The sequence below is a fragment of the Thunnus albacares genome, chromosome 9 (assembly GCF_914725855.1).
Source record: "Thunnus albacares chromosome 9, fThuAlb1.1, whole genome shotgun sequence".
NCBI lineage: Eukaryota > Metazoa > Chordata > Actinopteri > Scombriformes > Scombridae > Thunnus > Thunnus albacares.
In genome coordinates, this window is record NC_058114.1 from 10345263 (window position 1) to 10372592 (window position 27330).

The 27330-nt window shown below is 39.9% G+C and overlaps 2 protein-coding genes across 2 annotated transcripts in view; both read left to right on the forward strand.

Annotated features, from left to right (window-relative positions):
• The window catches only part of cachd1 (cache domain containing 1), a 92645-nt gene extending 85673 nt beyond the window's left edge, over positions 1–6972 (forward strand). Inside the window, exon 27 of the mRNA XM_044361645.1 lies at positions 3141–6972. Coding sequence (XP_044217580.1) covers positions 3141–3385 — 245 coding nt within the window. The 3' untranslated portion in view covers positions 3386–6972. The remainder of the gene's footprint in view (positions 1–3140) is intronic.
• Positions 6973–7709: 737 nt separating this feature from the next.
• Positions 7710–27330, forward strand: part of raver2 (ribonucleoprotein, PTB-binding 2) — a 100989-nt gene continuing 81368 nt past the window's right edge. The window contains exons 1-2 of the mRNA XM_044361578.1: positions 7710–7778; positions 14816–15097. Coding sequence (XP_044217513.1) covers positions 7770–7778; positions 14816–15097 — 291 coding nt within the window. The 5' untranslated portion in view covers positions 7710–7769. The remainder of the gene's footprint in view (positions 7779–14815; positions 15098–27330) is intronic.

The following is a 27330-nucleotide window of genomic DNA, read 5'->3' on the forward strand; positions in this document are numbered from 1 at the left end:
GAAAGAGGGGGTGTTAGTCCATCAGGGATTAAAATAAATTCATTACAAAGTTGATGCTTCAAAGTTGCTGCTCCTCTACGCTCTGTGCGCTCCTACCGCAATCCACTCACTCATACTGCTGAAGGGTACGATAGTACACACATGCACACACGGGCTACGTGTAGCAGATAAATCAGAGCTGAAAATCTGTTAAGTGAGTGATGCACAAGCAATGCTGAAGGCCATGATGGTTATCAGCTGCAATATATGACTTGAACTACCCATTTAATCATGAATATTGTATATACAATGTACATACAGCTTTATTCCATATGCTCCATTTTAGAGTTTATGTTTACAACTGCTTTAGAAACAGACACTCACCAAGCAAAAGTGTTGCTAATATTTTGCTCCCCTCATATATGTTAATGGAGTAGACAAAATATTAGGAACAGTTTTCAATATAATGCATCCCAGTACACCATCACCACCCACTACGAGCACAATAATAAACATAAAGTAGAATTATCACCTTTCTTGGTGAGAGACACAGTGTTAAAAGTAGAAAACCAATGGAGCGCCGTGGTAGCCAAACGATTACAGCACATACCACATAACCGCAACGTCCCTGGTTCAAATCTGCATCGCATGTCATGTCTCTCTCTCTCCCTCCCTTGTTTCCTGTCTGCTTCTCTACTGTCAACTGTAGAAAAAAATGCAAAAATGCCCAAAAAACATACCTTAAAACAGTAGAAAACAAATGTAGTAAAAGAGAATAAAAAGATTTACTCTTATTTAAAAGTAAGTTAAAAGCTAGCGTATTCCCCGAGATGTCAAACCCTTCATTTAAACACAGTTTTTAGTCAACATGTCATTCAGTTTATGACTTTGGATGTCTTTGAGGTGTCTGTAAACTGTCTCCAGGATTTGTCTTGTTTCCAGCTGTTAGAAGAAAAGTCTCCAAATGTTCTGAAACCTCAAAGGTCCAATCATAATAAGAAATTTTGGAGTCTGTCTCCAAGCTGCAATCACATGCTAGCTTTCCCCTGTCTCTTCACATCTCTTGATATTAAGAGAGATTTGCTTTCCTTCACCTGATGCAGCTGAAGATTGTCAACAGGACACAGTTAGCTGTAGACCTGCCTGAAACTCTGGCTCTTGCTCTGTGGGAAAAGGGGATAAACTGTGCTGAAGTTGGCATTTCCATGTCTGGAACTTCTTTGAAGTCTCCATCCCTCCCTTTCGTTAAATCCCTTCCTTCCTCTCTCCTTCTCTCTGCCCTCCCCCCCTCTCCTTCCCCACCTTGTCACTCCCTCTGCTCATTCTTCTGTCTCTCCAGTTCTTTGTCAGCTTTCTCTCTTTTGGTATCAAAGCCCAGCTAATCTTGTGAGAATCAGGGAGGGGGAATTATTGGAAAGCCTCTCATTTTGACTTCAGAACAGGATTTTAGGACACTTTAGTGGTACATACAGGACATTACTTTATTTTGTGTGTCACCGCATTGTGGGACATTATAGTAAGTTACTATCTGTATTCCCTCTGCATTCTTACAGCAACATATGACAGGAAGAATATAATGAAAGCAGATCTTTTGTTGGACTTTATGAATTTTTGGCTTGGTCCTAGAGTTGTTAAACATTCATGTGGGGTTAGCCAATACAAAACAAGGCTTCTGCATGATACTATAAACTCCAAAAGCCAGAAGAACTTGAAGGATCAGATGAGTTTACTTGATGATTCAGATGTTTGGAGTATAGAGGATTTTTTTAGTCGATAAATTTGACACAAGGCCAGACACACACATACTTCAACCTACATGACACACACACACACACCCACATCCACACTCACACACATGCTCACAAATCACTTGGTTCAGTTTCTCTGGAGGTTTAATGTTTCATCATCCAGAATGGAGGCAATTTTTTTCATAAATATAATGGTCGAGGTACTCAAGCTTGTAGGGCTATTTGCTCATCAGTAATAACAGATTGATGTTCTCATCGTGCAGCGTGTTGGTGTGGTTTTAAAACCTGAAAAAAGACGGCGCTAAGGGAATTAAAGAAAGGAAGGTTGTTTCCAGATCAGCTCCCAAAATTGTAAAGAAAAGTCAGACCATGTGTTCCTGATATGTTTCATGGTCCTTAAGGTGATGAAACCCACTCAGAAGATGAAATTTACTGCTGTAAGATTCATAAAGCTTTCAGAAACTAAGACATGTTTTATTCCATTTTGGGCTTTTAAAGTTCAACCAGTTATTTACTTTTTCTCTGACCCACTAATCGCTTTTCTTTATGACAGCAGTATTGCCCTCCCACTGCTCTACTTACCAATGTATCCTCACTGCCATGTTGGCTTGTGTTTTTATCTCCTCAGGCAGAACGTATGTGCAAAATGTGTAGGGAACTGGCCATGAATATGCATGCTTGCTTTTTTTTTTCCAAATTGTATGAGATTGCTGAAAACATAAGGAGGAACTGCCCATAGGATATGTTAAGTTGTCAATGTGCCATCAAAGAGGAATAATGTAATGCTTTCAGAGACATCATGTGCTACCATGTATTCACATGAATGTTTCTCTGTTGAATGTCTACAACTTGAGGGCGTCATTCGCTACGGCATATTCCCATTTCTATGCCAAACCAGTATACATGTAACTGGCAAGTCTATCACATTTGCTTGACTATCAGTGTCTGAATGAGGTTTGCTATATAATATGGTGATGGTTTATGTTGCATTTTTTTATTGAGTGGGTGTGCATTTTGAGGTAAAACATGCAAATTAAGGATGTTTTGGTAGCCTCATGATTAAAGCGCATACGACATAACTGCAGTGTCCTCGGTGTGATTCCAGCTGGGGATATTTTTTACATTTCATACCACCCCGTCTCTCCCCACATTGCCCATCTTTACACTGTTAACTATCAAAGGCTAACAATGTCAAAACAAAAAAAAACAAAAGTTATTATCTAGCAATTACAGTTTCAAGTTGTAAATTGTGGCATACTTTTATATTCTGTTTTCAAAAAGATGCAGAGAACTTCAAATTACTTTGAAAAGATTCAACCCTGGGTCTCAACAGCGTTGTGCGTACTGATGAGTTTTATTCGAGAGTTGTTTAAAATGAAAACAGTCCACTAACCTCCATGTTTTTATCTCCAGGCTACAGCACCATGAGTCCACAGGAGGACAGCGAGAATCCACCCGGCAACAACGACCCGCTCTCCGCGGGTGTCGACGTCGGAAACCACGACGACGACCTGGACCTGGACACGCCTCCCCAGACGGCCGCGTTGCTCAGCCACAAGTTCCACCCCTACCGGCACACGCACACACACCACCACCCGCTGCACACGCACCACCTGCAAGCTGCAGTCACCGTGCACAGTGTGGATGCAGAGTGCTGATCCTCAGTGTGAACTGCACCCTCCTGCCAGGGATGGAACTGTTTTTTTTTATGAAAGACTATTTTTAAAAAACACTTGTGCTTGATTAGACGGCACTCAGTGGGTACTGTCGGGATAGATGGTCCCTGGAAACTCCGCCATGAATGGATGTTTAGCTTAATATGGGTATTATCCTCATGCTCTCATTTTGCCAACATCCCCATCTCAACCTTTTTTTCATTGAACCCCATTCAAAAGCTGGCGAGTGAAAATAATCAGACCTGGGGCCAGTAAAAATAACGAAATGTTTGTTTTCTGGAGGAATTTGACATTGAGGACTCTATAAGAGCGCACAAAAACTTTTGGGAGCAAACAAAATGGTGTTTGAGCCCATTCATCGGCCTTTCATAAGGAGAGGACACAACTGGAACCTAAAAGCCTTGAGGGAGGACAAAGTTCTTCATTTCCAAGTGGAAGGCCAGAGCAAACACTTTTATAAAACCAGTGGATAATTTAATTAAATCTAGAGCCTGATGGGAAGCCCTTTCTCCTCAGGGCTCTCCCTCCTAAGCTCCACACAGGTTGTTTCCCACTAAGCTCCACTTGTGGTGAGGGGCAGGAGGGGAACAGAGCACTCCTTACATTTGTGAAAACTGCTGGACATCTCTGATGAAGAGTTAAAATACTGTATTTCCAACACAGACATGGATCTAATGTGGGATTCTATCATTCTATATCACAACTTTACTCTCCCTGATTCTGCGGATAGACACTCAAAACGTTGGTCATCTGTGAAAGTTTCTGCCTTTTTATCCAAAGGAGTAGCTGCTGGCCTTATATGAAAGGGTTGAAAATATATGGACATTTTTCATAAATATCCATGAACTTCACGATAGAAAAGATTTTCTCTGATCCACATGAATACAGAAAAAAAAAAAAAACACTATTAAGAGGAATAAGATTATTTTTCTACTATTTATTAAAGAGGTAGATTGCAGGACAGATGAGCAAAGAGCTGCAGCTAGTCAAGTGTTATTCACATACACACTCCCTGTAACTAATGCATCATATCATAAGCTCATCATTTTCATTTATTTCTCCCCCAAAATTTGTGAATGTATGTGTTTATTTTGAATTTTAAGAATATCACTACATTACTATAAGTGAAAATTGGACTATTTGCAGCGCAACTCATTTTTTGTTTTACATCACTCTGGTGCGTAACGAGCAGCTCGTTTGCTTTATTTCCTCCATTTTTCTTTTTTCACTTTCTGTTACCAGAAGCATACAGTACTCTGAGCTATGCTCTCCACCAGAGGATCCCGTTCACTATACAGAGTGGTGAACAGTGTCTTCTTTAAGCAGGAAACCTCTTTGGATGGGCAGGGACCTAAAATCTGAGTTAAAATCAGATGTGCTTCTTTCAAAAAATAAAAAATAAAAATAATAAAAAAAAATAAAAAAATCCAGATATTTTTGAGGGTATTGGTAAAAAAACAAAAACAACAAGCCTTATTCACGTCATGTCAGAGCAGTTAGGAGGAGGTGGTCCTTCACATACACAGCACATTTTTGTCTGTTTTCACACTTCTGATTCACTGAGGTCTGTGTGTACTTGCAAGGTAAGACTCGCTGTGCCGAACATCTTTATTCTGGACATGTCCTCTCTATCGGGAGAGAGAGAGAGAACTTGGACGCTCGCTGGCCTTTTTAAGCCTCCTGGGGATGGAGGATGGAAGAGAGAAAGTAACACCAGCAAAACATCCCCCTGGCTTTAGTCACTGCTGGGGGATTTGGTGTGTCCGGATAATTGGGAACCCTCACAGTGGTCTTGAGAAACTGACAGAGACTGAGTGATGTCCTCTCTATCTGCCTGAGTAGAAAAACACCAATACAGAATGTTGTTCTTTTTTCCCCCCATTTTACTACAGTTTTTTGCCTGTGTTGCCGAGCAGATAGTGTGTGTACGTTAACGCTGTGTGCTAAATTTTGTGCAAAAATAAGTTTCCATTGATGCCCGTGATGGAGTCTCCCCCCCTCATCAAAGAGTGAGAGAGGGAGAGATGCTGCTGTTATTGTACAGAGGCTACACCCATCTGTCAGCTCCTCTGTGGTTAACCACTCAAAATATCTTTTCTACACGTCTCTGGTGTGTGTGAGAGAGTGTATGTGTGTGTATGTGAGAGATAGCGTGAAGAATGAATGTTGATCCACCTGGAACCTTTTCATTGAATGCATTGTTGTATTTTTTTTTTCAAGATAGTATTAGAGAATATAGGTGAAATTATTATGATTGAGAAATCCACTTATTTTTATTCTGATGAAGCGTCACTCGACCCGATCTGTGCTTAGTTGGTTTGATTGTTCAACCGGTCAAATCATGTCAGTATGGCATCCATTTATTTTATGGGTGCAAAAAATGTCTGTTGTGTTTTTTTTTTTTTTTTTTTTTTTTCAGAGATTCATTATGAAGTGTAAATACAGAATCACAAATAGCTATTAATGTCCTGTACACTCCAGTTTTTTTATGTTGGTAAGACATGATGTATGCTTCAAGTGATGCTCAGATATTTGGGTTGATATTGAATTGTCTGTTCATGGTGTCTCACTATATTTTTGATGCCTTGGATGTTTGTTTTTTTTTAGGTTTATTTTTCTTTAGGTCCATATTGGATGGAAGTCAGTACTTGGAAAAAATTAATACACACTTTTACGTTTGAGAGACTTCTAGTTTTCAAAGTTTTATTGTGTGTTTTGGAAATGTCAAAGAAAGCTTATCTCTCCGTAAACTAATTCTAGATTGCAAGAATAACGGTACTTCATCTTTTCACTGAGTAATGACCAAAAATAACAACAGTGTATTAGATTCGGGGTTTACAGTAGGCTGCTATGGTTCTGTTGCTACTTAAGACTGAAAATCACATTCATTTACAGCTAGTGTTGTGTGTTTGTCACTTTAGTAGAATATTTACATTAACACACCCGATGGGAGCCCATTAAAGTTTCAGCTGCAAAAGTGTGAAATAAATTATCTCTGATAGAGCTGAGAGACTAAAACCTACATTACGTGTTGGTATTGCCTTGTACATCCTCACTTCATAAAACCACTGTTCTTGAACTCACTGGATGTATGTAGTCGGTGAAATATTCCAGTTATCATTATTCTATTTGACCAGTTACTGATAGAGGTTTGTCTGTATAAACCAGATTTATTAACAGTTCCTGTCCCTGTATGCCATGTTTAGACCCACAGTCATTCACAACAACGGAAAAAACTGCTCTCAGTTCAGTCTGACATCAAAGCAGTCTTGTAGCATTTCAGGGCAATCTTTTTAGATCAATGCAGTCTTGCAGATATCGTGTGTTGAGGCAATTTGTTTTCCTCTAAATTGAGTTTGTTGTCAAAGGCATTTTTTTCTGGAGAGCTTTTAAACAGTATTTACCAGCTGTTGTAAACAAGTATATGTGTGTGTATACAGAACACTCTGAATCGCATTAATTAATGTACTGAAGGAACATGTGTACATCACCCCCTCATGTATCATATAAAGTTATCAAATTGAGATTTATTGCAATGTGAATGTGATAAAGTCCATTTTACACTTAAATTGCCTCTTGTTTTTTTTTTTATTCCATACAATTTTTGTGAGGGCTTTTAGCGGGTCAATCTACAACCAAGCATATAGCTCAGCAAAGTGCTGCTGCTCTGCTCACTGGGGGTTTACATTTTTAAGTATACTGCCTTCAGGCTGTGCTCCAATCTCAAATCCCAGTGTCAAAGCAGATGTTTTCAATTAGTTATCAAAAGCTAAACACCTGCTGTGGCATCACTGATTGGGGCATGGCTTGAAGTTAGGGATGCAACTAATGATTGTTTTCATTCTGGATTAATCTGTCGATTATTTTCTTGATTAAATCGATTAGTTGTTTAGTCTATCAAATGTCACTGTTTCTCAAAGCCAAAAGTGACATCCTCAAATGTCTTCCAAGAGTCAACAAGCCAAAGATATTCTGTTTACTGTCATAACAGACTAAAAGAAACCAGAAAATATTCACATTTAAGAAGCTGGAACAAGACAATCATTGCAGCTACACTTGAAGTGCAGCAAACCTTGTTCTGAACCCACTTTATGCACCTTTTTACAGCAGATATTTTGTCATCATAGCAGGAAAAGCACAGGTGGGACTGATGACATTAACTCAGTTCCATCATGCACTATATGTAGATCAGGCTCACACATTTGGAAAAAGTGGAATGCAGCCATCATTAATGCCATTAATTGCACCTGTGCTTTTCCTGCTTTGACTTGTCAAAATGTCTGCTGTGAAAAATCAATACTTAGGCGGTCCAGCTCCTGTTATTGTCTATGTTTCTCACTTGCATGTTGAGATAATTAAATGCCACATGATGAATGTAAGTCCAAGATTCACTTTCCTTTTATCTCTGTTTTGGTCTCTCCTGAGAAAAAACACTATGTGTTTTTAGCTTCTGCCTATTGGTTAGTTGTAGCCAACTGTGTACATTATGTCCACGTTTGGCAGTTAGTACACATAGTGTGTTTGTCATATGTTTTTTAATAAAAACAGCTGACTGTAATTTCTGGAAATGAGATGAATGAAAGCAGGATTTCCGGACAGTAACATATAATCAAAACAATGAGCGAAAATACACTGAAAAGCTCCGTAGAGCTGAGGAGGAAATATGAGTTGTGATAGTGTTACAATGTAACTTAATAGTCATTTTATCCATTTTTACCTTTTTTTTAACTAATATAGAAAACATTTATTAGTGCAGCTTTTAAATATGTTTACTGTTTACTCAAAGATCCCCCAAATCAATTTATGTCATAATTAAATGTCAGGTAAGTTAATTCACTTTTTAAAATCTCAATTAATGTTGACAGACAAAAGTGACCATCAGATGATACTAATTAACTTTTTTGGTTCAAGTTTGCTATTAGATAACCAAAAATTGATCAGTTTTGTACTCACACAAATATAACTCCAAATGTAATAATATGTCAAACACGTAGTATTTCAAGCACAACATGCTGAATTATACAGGAGTGTCTCCTTTACACCTGACCTGAATGCCTTTGGACTGTTGGAAGAAACATTCAAACAGAGGAAGAAAAGCAAACTCCACATACTCAAAACTTCGGTCAGTGTTGCGGCCAATTTATCTAACATGGAAAAACAGAAATATTATGCTTTAAAAAACTCCTCCTCGCTGATATTTAGGTCCAAAATGTGCCAATGGTGTTTCTCTATTATCAGGAAGACCATTTTGCTCTTACAGTGGAGGTCATGGAACAGGTCACCCACAAACCCACTTCACACACACAGTAAACCACGGAGATTATCTGCAGGGGATTTTGTGTGTGTCTCAATACATTACCTGACCTCGTATCCACTGACGGCAGAGTAAAATTGCCTGATGTCCTCGCATTATTCTCTCTGGTTCATGGAGGGACATTTAGGACATGACATTCCAAAAAGTTGCTCTTCAGAGGCTTCTTGGCCTTGTTTAGAAGGGGGGAATTGTAATGACATGTAGAACTGACTAACACTATGTTTAACTGGGATAGTTGTCTGGCCGAAACACAGTTCTTCAACATGAAGACTCGTGTCTGCCAGCATCCACCATGCTGGAAGTGAACTTGAGAAGTAAAAAGGCATTTGAGAATAGAACATTTATTTGTGTTTAATGTTCAAAGGACCAGAGGTTTATGGCTTTCGTAGTAAAAATATTTCTTTCTTTTTTTTTTTTTGTAAATTTAAATGAAAGAATGTAACTACTGTTGGTATGTTGGTGAACCTTGAGAATAAACTCTCGACCCCTGCTACAAGAAACAAGCACTTCCCAATGTTTTCCAAGCTATTGGTCATAGGTCATGCAGTTTGTGGGTGGAGGAAAAATGGTGGTACATACTGCCTGGAAGACCCTATCAGTTATTTATGAGGCTTTTCTGTACAAACAACCACAGATGGAAAGGCAACATGGTTCTGACACAACAATATAACAGGCTGCTTTGGTTTGGGGGAAAGAGCAGTATGCTGTTTTATGGGTTGTTTTTTTTCTTTTTTTTACTTTTACAAAGAGTGAAACAGGGGCGCCAGGGTATGGGGCTTTCTTCCTATCTTTATTCAAGAGTGTGGTCTTTCAATTTGAGAGCATGATTTATTGATTTCATGTTCAGATTTTGTAATTCTGTCCCTCAAAACCCTGCCCTCGCACTCAAATAGCCCATGCTTGCACTTACGTTTTCTCTGCTTCTGCTCAAACTGTATGCTTGCACTCAGATATATTGTTGCTTGCACAGATTTTCGGCTCCAGCTTCAGCCCTTCTCCTTGCATTCAGGCTGCTTCTGTGCTCTCGTGAAACATCTGCTCTCAAATTTCTGCTCTGCTCTCGGATTTTTTTGTGCAATAAGCCCCAACATCATCTCCAGTTTGTGTCCAGCCTTTGTTGCATGTCAGTCCCCATCTCTCTACTGTTGGCCATAATAAATGCATAAAACCTGCCTGTTGAGGACTTGTTATAGGATTAGTTTGGTGATATTATATATTTTTCTTATTGTCAACAAATCCAATGAAAAGACAGAAACCATCAATGAATGGACCCTTTTACCAGGTATTGTCTGTGTTGCCAAACTGTGATTTATCTTATTCTCCTGTGCTGTAGAACTCCATGTTTGTCCAAAAACTATTAAAAACACACCAATAAGCCACACTGTTGCACTGGGTGGCACGTTCTGCAATTTATTTTGAGTTAATCCCACCATCCTGCCTCCAGAAATATTCACTAGCACACCAAATCTGCAGGTTTTATGCATAATTTGACAATCCAATTTAGTATTTGGGGAAACAATAAATGTGCTGAGACTTTACTTATATGTCTGGCTCCTGTTGCACGCCAAAATGACTGAATGGGAACAATCTAGTTAATTTGGATTTGTTTAATACTCCTCATTTTACACAAATTTCTGTAAAAGGATATTTCAATTTCATTCATATTTTTTTTTAATATTCTCCCTCTGTCTCTGCTACAGCACATGACATAATAATCAGTGCAATGACTAAGTTAGTTATTCTAATATTGAGAGGGACACCTGTGTTTGTAGCATGTAGGAAGGCTGAATTGGAAAAGAACATCTGTGATTTTGCAAGGTCAGTCTCTAGTTTCCCAGTCACTTGATCTCATATCTTGAGATCTCAAATTTGATTTAAATGAACGATAGAAAAGGTACTGTGTCGCTGTCTATTTTGAGAGAAGGTCATAGAGTGCAGCTATGTAAATTGTTTCTCCTTAAGGTGGATAGTGGAAATAGAGAGGGACATGCTGGGCTCTCAGTTTACTGAACATCAGCAGGGAAGTAGTTCAGCACTGTTGAGAGCTGAAGGACAGAAGGAGTTCTCTCTCCATGTCCTATAAACCTTTACAGTTTGTCAGCATTCATTCATACCTCACCTACAGTACATGTTTTGACCTGTTTTTGTCTCTTTTGTCACAGTATTTCCACTACTCTTTCTCTCAAGCCGTCTCCCGCTCCCTGCCAGGGAAACACTGTGAATTAGAACACTGAGCTCGGTGTCCAAGCACCCTCGGGTCATTTCAGTCAGTCTCCGCTCTGCCAACTAGTCCAGCAGACATGCACTAGCAGCATATTTTTGTGCAGTCCAGAGTCCCACTTTCCCAAACGCATCTTAGCGGTGTAATCATCTCAAGTCTTGCATGCAAGCAATTTAAAGCACTTTGAAATCACTTTGACAGACAGCACTTTCAATCCTATCATGTGGCTTTTGCTAAAAATATGTAGAAAACATTTGCAACCACTAACACAGTTTGAACCTTGAAATCTGCCAAGGAGGGATTTTATCAGCTCTGTACATCTCTACACGATTCCCACCTCATTTTAACAAAATAAACTAAAGAAATCAGCAATTACTGGCTAATCGGAGCTGTTTAGAGGATCAAGTGACATAAAAAAAAATTGCACAAACTTGAGCAAAGGGGTAATCAAGTCAAAATAAAAGCTACTTTCTCATTACTTACTGACTTGCTGGCCACATAAAAGTTTCCCTGACGCACCAGTAGAGAGGTATGCTTATGACCACAGTAATTAGGACATGAATTGGGCAGGGAACTCTTGTGCATATTGTCCCCATGGGTCCAGGTCAGCTGTTTTTAGTAGGTCACATGTCCCTTAATCTCTTCTATAACGTAAGAGAAAGGAAGCCACCCTACCACACTGCATCTGTGATCATTTATGAGCGCACAGCACCGGCTCATAAAAGGAGGGGGAGTCCATTTTTACATCTCCTGCTGCACTCCAGACAGGATTGCAGAGTGAGATGTCCATAATCACACTGCACAGTCGTAGAGAATATGCACACACGTGTACATGTTCACCGTCAACTCCCACACGCAATGAACCACTTTGCCATTTAGGGTTCATCCCTTCCCTCCCTCCCTCATCCCTCTCCTCCTCTTCCCTCCCATCCTGACGCCTACTGAGCTCATCCCAGGTGCCTGCTTTGCCCGTTCAGCCACTCTGCCCACCCACGCCCTCAAACTCTCAGTCCCAGCGAGCAGCGGCGAACGTTTTCCCGCTTTCTTCTTCTCCTCTCTACTCCCACCCACTCCAAAAGGCTGTGAATCACTGGCTGACACGCTGAAGCACCAGCAGGGCTCTTGTGATTTAGATGGAAAGGGACTCACATCTCTTTTTCCTTTGGTTTATTGAGCATAGTCCAATATTATGGGGTTTGACTTGCACATTGGTAAAACGCTTTGAAAGATACAGAGTGTGTGTAACCGTGTGGAGCGGCTGTAGGCTGACATGAGATAATGCAAGCGTGTGTTAGTGTATCTCTGAGTGTAATATGGTGCTGGCATGCGTGTGTGCCAGGGGGACTGAGAGGAAAAAAATTAATTGTTCTCTCATGGAAACGTTGTTTAGCACTTAGTGGAGTGATTCATGCATCTCCAAAATCAGCCTGTGCAAGTGACAGGCAAGTCCTTGCTGTCTTTTCAGAGAACCACTGCTCAATGATTCATGTCCCCCAATCTGTCAGCAGGCACTGCCTATTGTGTGAGCTGTAGTTAGATCCAAACCTGACTTCTACTGAATGTTTTTCAACTGTCAAAAAAAGGGCTTTGTTTCAGCTGACTGCAATGTTTATTTAACGTAACATGTCTTGCATATAGGATTCATTCTGGTTAGGTGCCTTTCACACCTTTTGATTTCCTGGAGGATGTGAGATTGTGACTTGGGTTTTTAAACTCTCATCTAACTGATGAGGACATGACAGTCTGAAGACAAGCAAACCTGCATCTGATCAGGAGTCTGAGATTCAGCTGAAGGTATCAGGAACCAAGTCCCATTAGGGTTGCGGCTAACAATTATTTTCATCACTGACTAATCTGCCAATTATTCTTGATTAAAGTGCCCATTGTAATTTCCTAGAGCTTATAGTGACTTCTTAATGACTTGTTTTGTCTGTCTAACAGTGCAAAACTAGAGATCTACTGATATAAAAGTTATACTATTCACTATCTGACAGAAAAGCTGCAAATCGTCACATTTTAGAAGACGGAAGCAGAGTATGTTTTGCATTTTTGTTTCAGGATATGCGCTAATAGATGACACAATTAAAACCTGCTTTGGAGGTAGAATATGTCCTCCATATAAATTTCATGCTGGTGGAAGAGGAGGAGGGCATGTTTAAGACATATTTGTAGTGCATACAATACTAAGTCGGATCAAACTGATTAATGCAGAATCTTTCACAGAAAAATAAACATGCTGCTGGTCTTCCATTTCTTCTGTTTGAAATTCCACAAAATGCTTCTTTTTTTCTTTCTTTGGCCTCTCCACTCTGGAGTGGACTGGGCACAGTCTTGTTTGAAGCATTCAGACAAACAGTCCGTATACAGTAGGTGCGTTTCAGTTACGCTGGTTCAGCCACTTGGCAATGCGAGATCATTTTCGCCCACTGACAACTGTGATTGTCTGGACTCCGATCTGCCAAGAAACGCTTCACACAGATGGCGAGAGAAAGAACATGGAGTTTGAATGATGGGGGTTGATTTCACTGTCTCTTACAGGCCCTGGCATAATCGCGCTCTAAAAATTTCCTAAGTGGGTTGATGTGTGCTTGCTAACATGTTTGTGTGCCTACATGAGTGTGAATGCATCCTATGACTGTGAGTATGCCATGTGTGTGTCTGTCAGCGACTCATGCAGCCTGCGGAAGCTACACAGGCATTGTGAGGACTCGGCAGGGAGCTCTGTTTCCCTTGTGTTTGCCAGGAGCAGCTTTCCACCCACGGTGGGCAGGCAGGCAGGCAGGCAGGCAGGCTCAGTTGGCTGCGAGGCTGGCATTCACTGGATGACTTGGGTAGAAAGGAGGGAAGGCACACAGCCATTCATGGTCACATTATGCACATGAGGAACAAGAAAGCTCTGGTGGTTTAGAGATATTCTCCAATTTCTCTCTTTGACCAAAAGAAGAAATGTGTTAATTGAGCTACAGAACCAAAATAACTAGAGTTTCTCTTTGTGCCCAAATGCACAAAGATGTGCATATATTTATGATCTCAGAGTCGTCTAAAATGTATTTTAGAGAACTCAAAACACTTGTCAGATTCAACATGTGATGATCTATTCACTCTCTCTAACTTTCTGCCTAATATCTGGAGCTGACATGGATGTTTTGAGGATTAAAAAGAGTGCCATACAAAAATCAAGAATCCTTACTGCAGCTAAAAAAAGCTGCTTGTCAATGCAATTCAGAAGCACACACACACCAAACAAATGTTTGAGGGCCTATTGGCGATAATGAGGAATCTTAATTGGCTCCTATACATTTAGCAGACAGTTGGGGTCGCCAGGAGTCTGAGGTGCAGCCGATATGCCATGTGGAAACCACGAACTGCCCATTTTGAACGTTGTTTCGACTATTAGCTCTTTCAAACCTTTTCAAAAATGTATTAATATTATTTTTTACATTGAAATAAAATCCTGCTGGTTGCAGTTTCTTTGTTTTATTTAAGCAGCAGCTGCATATGGAATAGACATATTTAGCAGCCAAAAAGCAAACTGAGAGATAAAAGCATAAGTTTAAATATATAATTTGATAATATAGGCAAAATCTGTAGATTGATAGGCTATAAGTAAATAGATAAATGTTTTATTACAAAAATGCATTTAGGGAAAAATGTGTTAATTTGACTCACTAAAATAATAATTAGTTATAAGTTTTGTTTTGTTTTTCATTTTACTCAGGTGTTTTATCTTTCTCTCTCTCTTTCTCTCTTTCACTAACACACCTCCCACCTGCTCTCTCTCTCTCTCTCTCTCTCTCTCTCTCTCTCACTCTCACTCTCTCTTTCTCTCGCTTTCTCTCTCCGTCTCTCTCTCACTTCCCTCACACTTTTCCCTCAGCTACCCAAAATGGCGGCAGCCTCATCCATCCAGCCGCCGAGCGTTCACTCTTCTCTAGCCCGGGAGAGCGCACTTTCCCCGGAGATGGACAGCCCCGAGAGCCGGCAGCCGGAGGATGAGGAGGCGGCGGCAGCGCAGCCCTCGGAGCCGGGGATTAGCCTCCGCGACCTGCCGGACCTGGAGCCGGAGGAGATCGAGCGGAGGCTGGCCAAAACTCGCCAGGAGCTGAGCAACAGGAGGAAAATCCTCATTAAGAACCTGCCGCCTGACACCACTAACCAGGTATAGTTTAGAAAAGGGACAACTGACGCAAAAGTAGTGTGGTGCAGTTAGTTTACCGGTTTGAAGCGTATCGAGACTTATTGTGAGTCAGTGGTGCTCAGTAGTTTAGTTTGCACTGACCGTCGCACTTTCCAATACGTTTAATCTGCATTTCCAAAGACTAATGATAGTGGTGTGCAGGGATTTTACCATAATTTACCTTCTCTCTTCAAATCTCTTTAAAAACCTTTTTTTAAAGTTTTTATTTATATAGTTTTTAAATTCACCGGAGGATCACTGTGATGGGTGCAATAAATCTTCTGTGGAGTTGGAAACACATTAGTCACCAGGTTATTTGTTTAACACCATGACTTTGCACACCATCACTCTAATTTGTATGAATAAATTCACTGACTGAACTTAACATTCAGCAGTTAAACACAGTTCACATATTGTTTACTTGAAGAGCAAGCCCCACAGATGTAAATCAGTTGTATTTCTCATCTGATTAAAAAAAAAAAGGTAAATAATAGTTTTTAATCCTATAGTCTAGTATTTAACATTGATGTAATTAAACCATTAACAGCATCAAAAACATCAGTAACTTTATGTGATTTGATCTATTCTGACTCCTAGATGCCTCGTTTCCCTATTTACTGCAAAGCATGTTGTTTGACATATTTTGAACATGTAACCTTTTTTTTCCACTCACAAACACGATACACATTGTGCACGTTATAGATGTGTGTTGTGTTTCTGAGATCTTGTGTTGTGTTTCTGAGATCTTGCAAAAGCGGTCCGATGCTTGCATGTCTGCTGCTTTTTCTTGCAACCGAGGAGACAGATGAAATAAACTTATTCATGCACCTGCACTAACAGCAGACACCCTTGTGTGAGAGTAAGAAAGCAGGATTACTGTTTGTTGATGTGGACGATTGTTTTTTTTATGAACACCCGCTTGGCATCATATTATCTAGTTTCTTCTACCACTACATGATCAGATATTTTATCTGCATGCAGCAGTGCATTTTCGGGTAACATCTGTTATCTGTATGCTTTTTCTTTATTCTTGCAGCTTTTTGCAGCATAAAGATTAATATACAATGATATATAACAATATAAAAGCACATTTGACATTGTAATCAGCTAATTTGCTAAACTCAATGTGTTACAGACAGTTCAATATCGCACACGCCCAAATGTTTCACGACAACGTAAACAAGAAGCAGAACTTCTCTTGCTCGCTCACGTTGTTATGTTTTCAAGACATGACAGGTCCATAATTTCAGACTCGTTGTAAACATATTGCCTCAATCAGATTTCTCTATCGGAGGCAAAGGCAGATTAAACGTTTTATGATTTTATGTTTATTATACATCTGAGAACTTTTGTGCGCGTGTTTCTCGTCAAAGACCACAAAGCGTTTTCACTGTTTGTAACTTTAAGAGCTTTTTGATGTCTCCTCCCGGGTGTCGTTCATCACTCGTGACAGCACGCAAACCTTCACGAGGCAGCGTGTCAAAGGCCCCGATGGTGTATTCCTTCGGGATTGTAGCACCAGATAGAGGCTGGCTGCCAAGGAGAACCGGCACTCTGCATAGTTTTTTTTGTGTGTTTGTGTATATGCAAAAGGAGAAAAGAGAGGGGGAGAGAGAGAGAGAGAGAGAGAGAGAGGGAGAGGGAGGGAGGGAGGGAGGGAGAGTGACTGCATGGTGTGTGTGAGAAATGAGAAACAGAGGGGAGAGAGTGGAAAAGCCACTTGGATCAGGTGAAGCAACAGAAGTGGAATTTCTCTTTCTGTATTTTCCACATTATTCATGTGTCAGAACGAGTGTGATATGTTTAGTGAGCCTGAGCAGAGCAGTCGGAAGAGCGGAGCAGCATGAAGTCTGCCCCGCTGAATGTGCCACATAAATCTATCAGTTTTTAAAGGAGTAGTTCAGAGTCTTGACATTAGGTGGTATGAGTTACTGACTGGTAGTGATGCTATTGAAATGACATCAGCTCAGACTATGGATCTTGCCAACTGCTTGTCAGAAAGAAACCACATCCCAGCACTCAAAAAATAGCGTACCATCCATCATAGGCTACAGCATCACCGTGGATAATTAGAACTTTATTCTGAGTCTTCTGTTGTGATTTTAAAATGTGTCCAAAAATCTGCAGAGTCCTCGAGATTCATACGTATTAGTCGATAATCAATTGACGGGAAATTAATCTGTGACAGTTTTGACAATGGATCGAATGGGTTTAAAACACGTAAGGAGTAAGGTGCAGGCCGTCCAGGACAATGTCAGTCATCCTCTCCACAACACCCTGGCAGGCAAGAGAAGCAGCTGCAGCAGACGGCTCATCTCGCTGCGCTGCAGGACTGAACGGTTCAGGAGATCCTTTGTCCCCACAGCCATCAGGCTTTACAACACCTCAGCCAATGGCAGGGGCTCATGACCTGGGTTGTTGGTTGCCCCTCTCTTTCTCTCTCTCTTCCTGTCCTCTCTCTCTCTCTCTCTACCCACCACCCTCACCCACCGGACATTTATTTATATGACTCTTTGCTTTAACCCTGTGCATCCTGCATTACCTTCTTCTATTGTGTATTGTCTTTAATCTATATTTATATAATAATACGGATTGTGTTAGCTACTGGACACCTGAATTTCCCCAAGGGGGTGAATAAATTACCTCTCTCTCTCTTTCTCTCTCTCCCTCTTTCTCTCTCACTCTCTCTCTATTTCTCTCTAATTCTTAAAGCCATTTAATAGGCAAAAATGCCAAATATTCCCAGGTTCTAGCTTCTCAAATGTGAGAATTTGCTGCTTTTCTCAGCTTTATGTCATATAAATTAAGTATCTTTGAGTTTTAGACTGTTAGTTGGACCAAACATGCAATTTGAAGATGTTGCCTCAAGTTCTGGGAAATTGTGATTTTGCATTTTTTTAAACAAATTATCTTATTCTAGCTACTCAAATGTGAATATTATCTGGTTTATTTAGTCCTCTGTGACAGTAAACTGAATATCGTTGGGTTGTGGACTGTTTGTCGGGACGCAACAAGACGTTTGAGGACGTCACCTTTTGGCTTTGGGAAACAGTGATCAATATTTTTTTTTTTACCATTTTCGGACATTTTATAAATGATTAATCAAGAAAATAATGGACAGATGCATCTATCAGTTAGTTGCAGCCCTATACTCATACAATAAAACCTGATTCTATGTTTTGGTATTTAACAGGGCTTAAAAGCTTTTGCTGCTCTTGCTTGGTCTTGTGTAGGAGCCCCGTGTTATTCATAGCGCAGTTGTTTACATTACAGTATCTTCTATAAGGGTTTAGATTTATGACGAAGGAAAGTCCTCGTCACCGTCTTATATAACCTGTCTGATGGACTCAACAACACCCAGCCGACTCTATCTCCCATTCCCCCCATACCCGCTGCCCCATTAGTGAACACTATATTGCAGATTGGATATGTGTGTGAGTGAGTGTGTGGAGTTCATGGTGCACTGTGTCAGATATATGGCCCTGCTGACAGTCCTCATCTCAGAGAGAAGTAGGGGGGGGGGGGGGATGATGGTGAGAAGAGTGCAATGAGAAACGAGAGAAGGGAGACAGAAGACTTGGGTGAGAGGAGAGGAAAAGAAAAGGTAGAATACGGAGGAAAGACAAATGAAAAGGAAAGAAAATACAAAGGTGGTTTAAGGAGAAACAGGGAGAGGCATCTGGTTGAAAGAATGATGATGAAAATGAGACTTCTTGCTCAGTTTTTTCTTTTTTTTTCCTACCCCACATTCCGCAATGCCCCCCAGATAGGAGTTGCTAACAGGGTTTATTGCATTTTATCAAATCCAAATCCACTATCAAATCCACTTATTGAATCAGAATTTTTTTTAAACCCCTCATCAATTCTAATCAGGTTTAACTTCCAACATTTGCAAGTAACTAAACCTTTAAAAAACTAAACCTCAAAGATTCAACTGAGCTCTGTAATCAGCTTTTGTTGGCTGAGAAGGCAGAAAGGTGTCAGTTTTGAGCGGCAGCTTGATTTAATGTTTAAAACCTGTACCTACAAACTGAAAATGATAAATATGTTTCTGACACACTAGAATAACAAGTGTAGCATACATAACTGTTACACCTCCAAATACTGGAGGTCCCGATTCAGAATTATGAAAGGCGATTTTTCTTATTGTCAACAAATCTCTTGTGCAGAACCAAACAAACAATGAACCGATCCCACTTACAAGAATTGTCTGTTTATCCAACGCTTGATATATCTTATTGCTCTGTTGCTATAAACCTCCAGTGTTGCTCAAAAACTATTAAAAAAACACTTCAGTGAGTCACATTGCTGCACTAGGTCACATGCTCCTTCTCTGAAGACTAATAACAGCAACCTCTTGATTTTGCACTACCTTGTAAACTACATTGTAAATCTCAGAACTTCAGTACAAGTAAATTACTGTACATACTGGACCACGATTGGCTCCAAACTAGTTGTGATGTCACAAATCATGCTTGTAGGTACACGCCTTTAACTCAGATTTTTGGTGAGCACAGACAAACTTTCCTTGGTGATATGGTTTAAGATGAATGTGAAAACAGTCTTCTGTTGTCAAACTCTGCATATTATTCTGCACATTGAAGCTCAATAATCCAACCCAAATCACAAGAACAAAATCACATTTTTGAATGGGGGGGGGGGACTTTAAAATATTGACACTATATGTGTGAAAGCTTGGTCTTGGTGAATTAGATAAACATACAGTCCACTCAGGTTTCTACAGTGGTCCTTACGTATGATCATTGGTTGAATACAGACTTGAAGATGGCACATTAAACAACAGCCAAGTTTTATTTTAACAGTTTACAGAATTATTGTTAATTACTTACAACTGATATGCCGCCGGTGATGTTTGGCATTTTAACTGGTGAAACTGATGGTCAGAGCCAGCTAAAAATGAGACACTGCTACCTGAATGTTTTATATCTCTCTTTCACCAAAGATAGATAAGAGGTTTGTTAGAGTTGGAGCTTAGTGAATCTGTGTATTTCGCCAACCAGAAAATTGATTTTAAAATGGAATCTTCTATCTGAACCCGTTCCTAGACATTATCCCTCACCAGCTTCCCACACACCAACCAAATTGGAAAAAGTCCCGTGAGTTGATCCCTGGTATTTAGCAAGCCCTTAACTCACTACCGCACCCCAGACTACACTTGATATTTTATTAAGAATAAAAATGCTGTTTTATTCAATTCAAGCATGTAATGTAAAAACATATTTGCAGATACACAGGAGGGTAGAATAAACGTGGGTTTTGTGTGTGTGTGTGTGTGTGTGTGTGTGTACTTATATGGCTATCATTATGAGAACCAATTTGAGTTTTAGACCTGGGAAAGTGAGGACATTTTGGCCAGTCCTCACTTCCTGACACACCTTTAATGGGCTGTTTGAGGGTTCAGACTTGGTTTTAGGGTCAAGGTTTGAATTGGGTTAAGGTTCAGTTTAGGGTAAGGCTTGGGGTTAAGCATTTAGTTGTGATGATTAGGGGCTAGGGAATGCATTATGTTGATGAATGTCCTCACTAAGATAGCTATACAAATGTATGTGTGTGTGTGTGGGGACGAGGTTAGCTTCCAAGGACTTCTGCTAAGTTCTTGAATTATTCAGCGTGTGTCACAAAACTTGTGCGAGATGTGTTTGTGCATGTGTTTATGTGCGTTTCTTCTTGACAGTGTGGACAGTGTGTTTGTGTGTGTGTGTGTAGTTGTTTGCATATGTACAGGTAAACACAAATACATGTAAATGTGACAAAGCAGCGTGTGCCTCTTTCCACCCACTTCCTCCTCTCGTTTTACATGCTGTGATGTGTGTGTATGTATGCGTGTGTTTGTGTGTCAGTAGCAGATGTTCATGAAATCTGCCCCTCCTGACAGTGGGCAGCCTTCATCACCTTCATCAGTTAGGAGTCTGCATGCAAACACAGTGTTAGGATTTAGCTGTTTACTATGGCATCAGTCACCTCGAAGTTTTGCACATGTTTGTGCAGCAATGATCCCGCAGGCACCTGAGATACACCTGTTCAACTGACTACTGATAATACAACCAGGACGACGACGGTGGTGGATAGAAGGAAGGGGGGGGAGTATTGTGACAGACTGTATATTTGGCTTTGGTGAGGGCATTAAAATTGATATCAGAATATTAATGAGTATTTATTTATTGTAAATGATTTGCCAGGTACGTATAATCACATAAAATAACAAAATTGATGTTGAATACCTGAAAACTGTTTCACTTTTATGCTTTATGTCAGACAAAGCTCTCACAAAAACTTAACTAATTTTGTTTTATATTAAAATGGGCTCAGAATCATTTTATTTAAAACATTTTATTACAGGTAAACTCAATGTGCTCTGCATTAAAGTGTATACAGCAACATGTGACATGAGACTATAATAAATAACAGATCATCATAATATCATTCCAGTGCAAGTTGATAATATATGATTATACGTATATTCAATATATAATATTGAATTATTGCCCAGTCCTACCATATATGCCAACTAAAGACAGTGAAGCTAAGCTGTAAGTATTTGGCAGGAAGGTTATTATGGATTTGGGAGTGGTCTCGTGAAAAGAGGGAAACCAAAATATTGGTTAAATGGTTTCAGAGTAAACAGAGAAAGTGGGAATTGCATTAGATAAAAGGTTTGGGAGTAAACCATCAACTGGACACAGAACAGTCACAGTAAGAATGTGCAGAGGAATAATTGGATTAAAGGCTAAAGAGAAATAATGAGTGTGTTTGAGGAGTGCTGAGGCAAGATGGCCTTCCTGGTTGAATCTTCACTATTCACCTTCATTCAAAAGAGCCTAAACTTCCAATAAGAGAATATTTTACATTAGTCGGTGCATTCCTCCTCTTGAATTTCTCTCACATGGCTGGTTAAATAGTGTTTAGGCTTGGAAAGGTACACACACCTGCTGTTCACAAACTGCTGCCATTGTTGTGAGTGTGTTAGTGAGATAGAGCAGGTGGAGGGGCGGTTAACACTATTGGTAGATCAGGATCCTGCTGGTCCCTGTTTACTACAGTTCTGGCTCAGCAGCAGCAGCAACGCGAAACAACTGTTTGATGCTTTTGATACACAAATTAAAAACCTTGCACACTTTATTCTGACTAATCAGACCTCAGGTTGAGGTTGGGCGGGGCTGATGAATTACGTGAGGTCACCAAACTTCATGAATCTATAAAGTGTAACCTCTACCAACTTAACAAGGGAAACACAACTTATAGACGGGTGAGATGTTATGTTAATCAAGCATTACACAAGGACATTATATCACACTTTTACAAATTCAAACGTGTGTTTCAGTGTGATCTGCAGGTCAAAGATCATCTTTGTTCAACTTGTGACAAGTGGATGTACTGGCTCGGCCAACAGAAACACTATTGCACTGCATAGAGAAGTTATTTTTCTAGTGCCATCACCATTTTTAGTACATTATCACTCTACCTCACTTCAAACTGTAGCATCACTCTCATACACTGTATAGTTTGTGATTGCGCTGATCAGCATTTATTTACTACCGGCATCAGAAACTGGACATCATGTCCTTTTTCGGAGCTGAATGTGGTCAAATAATGTAAAGGGTAATGTGACTGTATCTTTAAACGAGGTCTATTAAGGCAAAATTTAATTAAGTGAAGATAATTCAAGTGAAAACACTTGTCTGAGTGGACCATGAGTGTGTTTGCCCTTTAAGACTGAACATTTGAAGGGAGATTTTGGAAGGGACAGTGGTGTAATGAGCTGGGGGAGATCATTTTGATATTTGGCTGACCTGAATGTTTTGACCTTCCTGTAGAGGAGAGAGGAGACACAATTCTCCACACTGATCAGAACACCATGATTACACTCAACACACACACAATGTAAGTAACCTTGGACATTCGGACATTGAGTGTGAGAAGTGTAGATTTTGTCCTCTTAGAAACAGCTGACCTCTGAAATTAGAGTCTACAACATGAAATGTGGCAGATCTGTTGGAGAAAACACCTTAGTAATGAGGTCAGACTAGAGTGACAAGATTTAGCAATACCAAGTTCCACTTTTGTTACCTAAGAGCAGAAAGCATCCAGCAGATGATGACTAAAGAGTTTAAAAGCTGCGAAATGCTTGATCTGAAGTTCAGTTTCGCTTATGAGATGCTGACGGCACAATCAGAATTAAAAGCATAAACCCATCCATCCTTATGTCAGTTTATTTTCATAAATCACTTTCAGGAGTTTTATTTTACCCATGGGGAACAATGACAACTGTTATTCTGTCAGGATAAAACATTTTAAAGAGACAGAAATGTTAGTATTACGAAAAGCAAACTTTTAAAACCCAAAATACATCTATTAATCAACTCCTCATGTCAAAATGCTTCTATTAGCTTGCTAGACAGCTTCTACTGTAGCAAAAATCATCTACAGTATGCAATTAAATGGTATTAAATTCATAACTTTCAAGCTTGATACCTTGAGTTAAATACAGGGTGTGATTTCAGAGGGGGGGATGTTTTTGAAATGTTTTTATTCATGAAAATAAATCAGAACCACAGTGGGCTACAGTAACATTTATAAAAGAATTATGAACTTTAATAAAACAAATACAGAACTTGAACATGACCACTGCATCTGCAGGAATATTTTAATCAATTTTAAAAATTTAATGCCTTAAGTAGCGTGATATTTTCACTCTCAGCGATGTGATGTCAAGTTCATGCCTTGTCCTTTCCTCATGGGGACACATAGGAGATGTGATCAAAACAAAAGGTTAAATGCTAATTTAATATGCTAGAATTAAATCCCCCAACGCTCCTTTCAGTACTGTGGATAGCATCACTCGGCCAGACGTGCCAATACACTTAATGTTATTCTTCCAAGTCTTTGTTTAATTCAGCTCTATGCACAGCGTGCAGCAAACTTCAATATTGAATAGAAAATAATCACAACATGCAATAGTACAAAGTGCTGTCATCATAAAAATAAATAGGCTACAGTAGATGCCTACTTGTCAGACTAAGAGAACAGTCTGCTTTGATGATGGTTTTCATTTTATGCTTTCCTGTAGAGGGGTCGTCCATGGCGTGTCGCCCCTCTTTTACCCAAATCTCTGCAAATCTCCGAGCAGGGAAGGAGGCGTCATCACGGAGCCTAGATGTGATGTCATCTCTACTGTCACTCTAGCACTGACAGTGAAAGTCCATTTCTGATTTTATAGGTGTTTGCATTATAGACTGTTCTCACCTTGCAGTGCTTTACTTAGATTTTTTTTTAAATAGGCTATTTTTATTTTAGATATTTTATATGGTCTATGGGTGAAGCAGCATAAATCACTATGAGGGGGATAAAAATAATTCAGCAGTGCAGGGATATATAGACCAGAGGGGGGGGAAGCCCCTCCACCCCCCAGGCAAATCACACCCTGGTTAAATGAACAGTAACTGTTATGCTTTCAGTTAATCTAGCAATTGTTTTGTCTGTAATCTGCTTATTTTACGTGATTAATGTCCCCAAAGTTACCAAAGCTCAAAAATGTTTAGATTTTGTTGTCTGATCAACATAACAGAGCACCAATGTTATGATATTAACTCAGGAAGACCAGTTACAAAACATGATTACCTTACACATATTGTAATTAAAGCCAATTAGAAAACCAATATTTACACCATATTTGAAATCGGTGTTTATGCAATATAATTTTCCAAGCAAGAAGACTTGACTCAAAGTTTACAATTCCAATGTAAAGCTTCTTTTGTTTAAAATCAGTAATGATACAGAAATGTGTGTAATCTCTGTAGGGAAGACATTAACTTTTGTACATCTCGCCTGTTGATGTACATCATGGTGCTTTAACTGGCGCCTTGGAGTATGAGTACAAATCACTACAAGAGGCCATTTAGCTTTTATGTCTAAGAGGTTCTCTGCCAGTCTGCACATTTCTCTACAGTTGCTGTGCTTTTACTGCTGCTATGATGGTGCTTCATGCTGTAGCTGTGTGCTAAAACTGTTTTATGAGTGTTAAATATGTTTTAACAAAGATGGAAATGATGGAAAATGTCATGGACCATGTCAAAAATAGATGAGAAAGAATTTAGCAACACATGACGCACAAGTATTTTTTTTATTTTTTGGTTAGGTTGTTTTCTCTTCTGCTCTATTTACATTAAAGCTTGGATTCACCACATCACAGCATGTCAGTGTCACTGGAGAATAGTCAGTTATATAAATGTAGACTGCTGATAAATTACGCTTGTAATGTAATTGTGTGAATTTATATTATGTTATGTGGCGCAGTCCCCCCCACCTGGTAATGGAAGCCAACAAAAATAATGAATATTCTTATAATGCTATTTTGACCTAATGTCTGCAGGACTCACTGTTGATATGTGAGGAGGAGTGACTGTTGGCTCGGTGGGGAAAATAACCTCCAATCTGAGTCCAGTGGCTTCAGGGCTGGAGCCAAGCAGAGATGGGTGGGTGTGGATGAGGGAGGGGAGGTGGGGTCACATTAGCTGACAGCAGAATGAGTCCTGTCTCAGAGCGAGCCACCTGCTTCCCTCAACCCCCCGGTTCTGTCCTTGATGAAATCAGATCAACAAGCTCCTCTGTAAAAGACATATGAACAGAGGGAAATGGAAGAAATGGACAGACAGAGTCAGGGTTCGACCAAACTGCAACCAGTACGGCAGTACATGCCTTTTTAAGATGCAGTTTTCCCAATGAGCAGTTATTAAGATGTAAAGAGAAATCTATTTTGAGGCTTGTTTGCTTGATTGATGGGTCACACAGATGTGATGGTGATAGCTCCTGCTTGCTTATGCCACGTCAGCGACACCCACAGCTCCCCCATTTTTCCCAATTTTAGATTTTCACTCTAGTCATTGTCATTTCATTACTTCAAAAGCATATGAATAATGGCACAGACATTAAGACATTATGATTTTGTTCTGCCCATGGGCTCCAATATACTGTGGTCCACTGGAGAAAACATTTAACAGCAACTAATATGTAACTTTAACATACTATAACATTTAAATCTTTTTTTTAAAACCTTTATTTATTCAGGGAAATTTCACTGAGAAAGCAATTCTCTCTTTTTCAGGAAAACCCTGATCACGTTCACACAGTTACACATTCATACCTGGAAGCTGCCCAGTGCAATCGCAGTCTGATCTGCCGGCCACCGAGCAGCTCCACTGGAGCAGTCGGGGTTAAGGGCCTTACTCAAGGGCACCTCGGTGGTGGTAATGAAGGAGGGGCAAGCGCTGCTTCTTCACTTTCCTCACTCAGATTTATCCCCGCTCCTCTGGTCACAAGTTCACTAATCTCATCTTTAGGCCACCACTGCCCCAAATCTAAATAATTTATTTTGGTTTACTATATACTTAATCTGTGGGCAGTTATGTAGACACAAACACGTAATAATCTAAAAAAGTTTTATTATTGTCTTTTAATTACTTAGTGCATGTACAGGTACAACCAGATAAATCAGGCCGAAACATGACAACCATTCTTCCTCCACTTACATGAAAGGTGCATCAGTACAGGTACTTTCAGTAGCTTCAGAAATTATCGTTGCAAATGCAATTTGCTGTCCATCATGCTAAGCTACCTGCAAATAGCCTCTCTTTGTACTATCAGGTTCCTGTGTCAAGTTGGCTGAAATGGCCAAATCTGGGTGTCACAATCATTTCAGCTACCCAGGGTGGAAGTAAAACAAACAAGAAGTTAACTGGACACATGCACCCAAAGTTGGACCCACGTACCATTATCAGCCAGTTGCAGACATTGTTGTGTATTGGGGGGCATAGAATGAAACAGGGAGAGCATTTCAACAAGTTCTTACTTCGAGCCTCTGTAGTGTATTGTCAGATCAAGGGTTTGAAGGTCAGTGTGTAGCGCACCGCTTGGACAGCGTGCCCATGACTGCTGAGGTTGATTATGAGTTTGAGTCCCCGTTCACGCTGTGCTGCTTCACTGCATCATCTCTCTTGACTCTACTGGAAATAAACAAACCATCTGAAAAGGATGAGCAAGAATAACAGAATAAACAGAGACTGATAAATTGACTGTTTTAAAGAAAAGATCAGACAGGGAGAACGTAATGGATCTGATTCTGTGTCCCCAGTTTGTATTCTCCTTTCTCTCCCAGAAGGCAACTGTACTGTAACTTTGCATGAAAATGTAACCATTAT